The sequence below is a fragment of the Poecilia reticulata genome, linkage group LG4, assembly GCF_000633615.1.
Source record: "Poecilia reticulata strain Guanapo linkage group LG4, Guppy_female_1.0+MT, whole genome shotgun sequence".
NCBI lineage: Eukaryota > Metazoa > Chordata > Actinopteri > Cyprinodontiformes > Poeciliidae > Poecilia > Poecilia reticulata.
This window is the reverse complement of record NC_024334.1, coordinates 15,005,589-15,011,552: the sequence shown is the minus strand read 5'-3', so window position 1 is coordinate 15,011,552 and position 5,964 is coordinate 15,005,589. Positions and strand designations below refer to the sequence as shown.

General features: G+C 41.4%; 1 protein-coding gene across 4 annotated transcripts in view; it reads left to right on the top strand.

The window, feature by feature from the left end:
* Positions 1-5,387, top strand: part of gng12b (guanine nucleotide binding protein (G protein), gamma 12b) — a 39,904-nt gene extending 34,517 nt beyond the window's left edge. For all 4 annotated transcript variants that reach the window (XM_008407779.2, XM_008407781.2, XM_008407780.2 and 1 more), the window contains 2 exons: positions 2,507-2,630; positions 2,908-5,387. In XM_008407779.2, coding sequence (XP_008406001.1) covers positions 2,538-2,630; positions 2,908-3,033 — 219 coding nt within the window. In that variant the 5' untranslated portion in view covers positions 2,507-2,537 and the 3' untranslated portion in view covers positions 3,034-5,387. The remainder of the gene's footprint in view (positions 1-2,506; positions 2,631-2,907) is intronic.
* The last annotated feature ends 577 nt before the right edge of the window (positions 5,388-5,964 follow it).

Below are 5,964 nucleotides of genomic sequence, written 5' to 3'. Positions count from 1 at the left end.
TGGATGGATGGATGGATGGATGGATGGATGGATGGATGGACTCTCATTATCTGAAACTGATCTTTCAGATGGGATATTTTTAGCAACAATTTCATCATACACAGACTGACTTGATGCAAAGTGACGATTGCTGCCAGATTTTCTCTGGAGGTAACCTCTGTGGTCCAGCACATATGCTCCTGTTCTATAACAGCCAGTCTAATTAGCTGTAGACCTGTTGCGGCTAATTAAGCTAGCTGGCTTTCCAGCTAGCTAGTTTGCAGACTACAATCGATTTTTACACTTTCTGCTGAGCTTTGTAACAGGATGTTGCTGATTTGTTTCTCTGAATGAAGCCTTTTGAAATGGGGAAAAGTCTCAACAAGGCAGGATGGTGTTTCCAAACGTACAACATCAGGAAAACATTGCTGCTACTGCTGCTATATTTATCAATATCCTTTGCTATTCTACCTTCTAAACATAGAGGGCATAGACGCACAGATGACTTAATCAATTTTCCAGAGCACATTTGTTTGTACACATCATCTTGTGAAAAAAAAAGGATTAGTGTCAGAGGTGATCCCACAGTGATCACCTCTGTTAGTCGTGGAACTTTCTGGTGTGTGTGTGAGTGTGTGTGTTAGCAGCCGGCGTCACGCAGTGTGGATGCACGGCCCTGCTCTGACGCAGCTCTCCCTCTCGCAGCCGCTCACGCCTAGCTGCTGCTGCTGCTGCTGTGTGTTTAAACCCTACAGCTGTGTTGACACGAGAGGCACGCCATGGAACAATGAGTCCAAAGGTCAAGAAGGCAAAACGCACAACAACACACTGAGCGAGTGTGTGCACTTTGAGCAAGTGTAACGTTGCCTGTGATTTTAAAATGCTGGGATGCTCGACCTAAAGGCTGGCTTTAAAACTACTACCCGCTATTTATAGCTGCAGCAGAACTCATTTCTCTGTTTCCCTGGTAACTCATCTGTGGGAAGCTTCTATTTTTAAAGCCACCACCCCATATTTAATCATTTATGCTTTGCAGGGTGACTGGCGATCCAGTTTCCTGTGGAGGAAGCGGAAGGGCAGTGGGTGAGGGGAGAGGAGTTGGGATTAGAGGGATGCGTGGTCTCGTCTCCTCTCTGTAGTCGACCCTGCAGTTTCCCATGTTTCATCTGACTTGCATTTCAGCCGGTCTCCCCCTCGGGCCCCCCAACTCCTCCATCACATCCGGCATCAGAGCACAAAGCGAGCAACACATGTCACCACGCTGCGTCCCGCAGTTTTCTTAATTTGTTCCAAGAACAAGAGCTTCAAGTGATCAGAACTGAGCCACTGTGGGTTTCTAATCCATTGCTTAACTGTGCACCATGTCCCACTGTAGCAGTAAAAACACTTTGTTCTGTTCCTCTTGCATTAGCCTTCAAAGTTGTTCCCTTAGAGGTTAATGCAAAGGAACAACTTTGCATCGTCTCACTTGTTCCAGGAAGCAGTTGCTCGGCCTTCAGATAGGTAAGGCCCTCCAGCCTCGAGACATCAGACTTTTGCTCAAACTCTGTTTCCGCTCTGGGTTCTGCACTGCAGTTCGCCGGAATGACAGGTTGAATCAAGCAACTGTGCAGCCTCTCCTGCTAGCGGTACAGGCAGTGACGTAATGAGCCGGTAAAGACAAACCATTGCATCCTGGAAGTGGGAATTGTGAAACAGGAGTCTGTTAGGTTGGGTCAGAGCTTCTACGCATATTGAGTCAATTCAACATTAAGTCAACAGTCATTTCTCAGAAGTTGCGCAGGCAGTGAGATAAAAAGTCCATTCCGCTTCTACAAATGAGAGCAGCTTTACGTCTCATATTTATGACACTGACTTTTTAATCATCAGTGTGTGAATGAATTTGCTGTCGTCTGGACTTGATGAACCACTGTACAAGTACTGACCATGCAGTGTTTTATTATTATATGTATTAATTGTCTGTTTCTCTCTGTCTGAAACACTTATTTTATTGCAGAAGAATAAACATGTGGTACTTTTTGTTTCTAATCAACTTCTTTTCATTTGTTTTATATAAACCTGTTCACCAAAACCAGATTCCTACTCTCAGCATCATGTCTACTGTTGTTTCTTACAAGCTGCTCTAGTTTACACCAGAGACTGATATTGTAACCTTAGCTGAACAGACACTCTGCACATGGGACGAATGGCAAATAGCTGTCAAGCAATGCAAAGAAGAAGACCTTGGTTTCTAAATGAGGTTGTTTGCTAGAAGATAACGCTGATTATAGTATCAAATAATACTTTGCTGGCCTAGTTGCTGCTTTTACTGTCTTTCTAATAAAGCACCTTGAGCCACTGCTGCATTTGTTTTTCAGCAGTTTGACCTTTTGTTGCTTATTTAATCCCCCCAGGAACATCATGTTGTCAATGTTTAAACAGCCTAATTCCGCCGTGGCTTTGTTGGCTTACCCCATGTATGTAAATATCATCTGTATGCCTTGTCTAATTAATGTCCAGTTAACAAGTATATCTCTCTGTACTACAGGTTCGAGCAGAGTTGTCGTCTGAAAGCGGAGATGTCTTCCAAAACGCCGAGCTCCAGTAGTGTCGCGCAGGCCAGGCGGACGGTGCAGCAGCTCAGGAGAGAAGCTCGCATCGACAGGATAAAAGTGGGTCTATGTTGGGAATTAGTCACACATATCTGCTCTATCCGCTTAGGACACCACGTGTCTTTGTTTTTTCCTACACATAGCAATCAGAAATGCTTAAGATTTGTTTGTATTTCATGTCCTCTTCTCCCTACTTCACATTATGCTCTACTTTGTATTGGGTCGGTCAAATAATGTCCCAAAAAGCAACTTTAGAGTTGAAATGTAATAAAATATGAAAAGACACAGTATGAATGTTTTTATAACGCGGTGTGGATTGATTGGTATGTTTTTGCAGGTGTCCAAGGCTTCATCAGACCTGATGCGCTACTGTGGAGAGCATGCCAAGAACGACCCTCTGCTGATGGGCATCCCAACCTCAGAGAACCCCTTCAAAGAAAAGAAGCCTTGCACTGTTTTGTAGCTGAATACCCAAACTGTTGCTTTTCTGACTCTTATGTAACATGGCTGTTAGTAGTTTGAACAAACTTGCCTAAAAGCCTCGGTGGTGGTTGACTTTTTTTTTCACATTTACAATTTTTCCCCCCAAATTATTAATTGCAAGGGGTTTTTTCATAATTTGTCTGATTCTGCATCTTATAGCCTAGTGTGACTTGTGTATGATCTTTTTCTCTTTTATTTCTCTTCTTGTATTTTTTGACTGATGCGTTGAATGTTAAATCATACTGACGGAGATGAACCAAGGATTAAACAACACAGTTTCCAGCTGTGAGGAAGGGAAGGTGACCAGACCTGCAGGAACGAGTGTGTTGCTTCAACAATGTGTTGTGAATGGTGTAGTTACATCTCTATGTCCTGAATGTTGCCAAGAGATGAACATATGACTTTGCAGGCCAGTCCTCTTGGTGCAACCGCCACCATTGAACACAACCTCCTCTCACCAGGCGTCTCCGCTCCGCACTTCACTTCACCGCCTATGGTAGGATAATCTGACGAGGTAGCATGGATCGTCAGAACATTGGCGGAGTCGTTTCTGACCACCTGATTTACGGCACAAACATCCGTGCGTCAGAACCTGCCAGCAGACTACCAAGCCAAAGTCCACCAGTTCCATGAGTTTATTAAAAAGCAACTGGAACCTTTCATCAACATGGACGAAGTCAACCATATACTACGGGGCAACTTACAGTCCAGAAAATATGGTACCTTTTAAATAAAAATAAAACCAAAGAACAGGAAGTCTGACATTTTCGGGACGAGGTATAATTTGCGTGTTAGCCCAGTGGAGGCTTCACATTTCCTCTGTGACAGCAAACGCCTGATAAATAATTACCATATCATACCTAAACAAGACCCTTAACTCGTTGGGTCAGTCAGATAGAAAAGCCTTTACCTCTTAATTTTATCATGCCTGCTTGAGGAAGGAGGGAGTTTGTGCTCTAATGATAAGGACCATTCAAGATGATGACGTCCTGTCAGTGGACCAACAGGCTGCTGCCATTACTGCATGATAAATGGAGACGGTGAAGCTCAGTTGCTGGTGATGGCCAGCTGTTGCCTCAGGCAGCCATGGACTAACAATCACATGTAGAGATCATGCTTAGTGTTGTCCATTTATAGGTTGCTCCAAACAGCAGTGTCCATGTGTGTTCCATAGAGAATGTGGATTCATTCCTTAGTTTACAGATTTCTAAAAAAAAAAAAAAAAACAAACTCCCAACCCAACATGTTCTACAATGGGCAGATGTTGAATCATCAAAAGGATAAAAGCAGATGTCCTGGAATCCGCTCAGCCTTCTGCTTTTCTGCTGAAAGTCTTGCCGTGTTGCAGCCTAAAAGAAGCACAGCCACATATCAGTATACTGCTGGATACAGAAGTACTGCAAATAATTGGAATAAAAGCCCATTTATTTCAGGAACTTCATCTTTAAGTGAAACATTATACAGATTAACTATACTCAGACAACTGTTTAATTATGATTTTCCACTTGCAGCTAATGAAAACAAGACATTTAAAATTAAAATATTACATCAGACAGATAAAATAATATATCTGCAAAAACAGCAAGGAAAAGTAGGTTTAGTATTTTCAAAAGCTACTTTTAATCTGACAAAATGAGGCACATCGAGAAAAATATTCTAATTTACTGAAAATGTCTTTAGAAAATACAGCTGGACTTTTCTCTGACAGTATTTCAAACGTCTCACTGAGGCTGAATAAAACTACCATCATTACCAGCTCAGAGAGAAGCAGGGCAAACAGAAAAAAAACTCATTTTTTTGTTTTTTCTTTTGCTGCTATTCATTATGTCCTAAAGTAAAACACAACCCTGCAGGGTATTTTGAATAAAAACTGTGGTTCTGATATTTGTTTCCAGGGGCATATTCCTATTTATGGGAGTATTCCTGCTGTTATTTTGGCACCTTTCTTTTGTTTTATACATTTTAAATCTCCTTTGTGATCTCTTCACTGGTGGGTTACTGGACTGTGAAAGCTGGATTTAAAATGACCGTTATACTTACAGACATTCTGTGCTCTTAATCTCCTTAACTGTTTCAATTAATCTTTAATTTGTTTGCTGTCACAGTTTTACTTTTGACAGAGTCTTATTCCTGAAGCCAGGAAGCTTCAACTCTGAAAGCTACATTTTTAAAAAATTTGAATTAAAAAACCAATGACTTTTGTCACATAAGTGCTTTAGGCTAATACTGTGAATAATGAAGGCTTTAAGTGAATAGTTTGCTTTTCAAAGTGTAATGAATTATTGCTTATTTGTGTCAATAAACAGTGCTGTGAAGAAGTATTTGCCCCATTAAGGAATTCTCCTGATTTGGATTTTTTTTTTTGTCATGCTTAAACGATTCATGTCATCAAGTTTTAAAATCAGACAAAAATAATGACATTTGATATTAAGGGTGAAATCTATCCAAAACAACCTGGCCCAACTGGAAAAAATCAACTGGTAAATTTTGAGTTAAACTTGTTTGAAAAGCTGAAAGATCTGAGAGCAACACATCCAAGCAAAGTCATCGATCTTCCTAAGGCAAGACATGGAACAGTGGTCAACTTTCCCGGGTTTCTTATCAACGACCCGTCCAGGAGGTCAGAACGACATCTACACCAATGCAGGCCTCACTCTCCTCAGCTAAGGTCAGAGTTCATCATTTAACAATAACTAAGAGAGTCTGGGCAAAGATAGCATGTGGGAGAGTTCCAATTCAAAAAGGCAAACGCTGCCAAGAAGCTCACAAAGACCCGTCTCACATTTTCCCTAAGACCTTTGGGTAAATTTTCTGTGAGTTGAACTTTTTGGAAGGTACTTCTTGATGAAAGGATTTTGGAGAAAAAGAAAATCTGCTCATCTGTTCACAATCTTAAGCTCAAGTTGCTGAA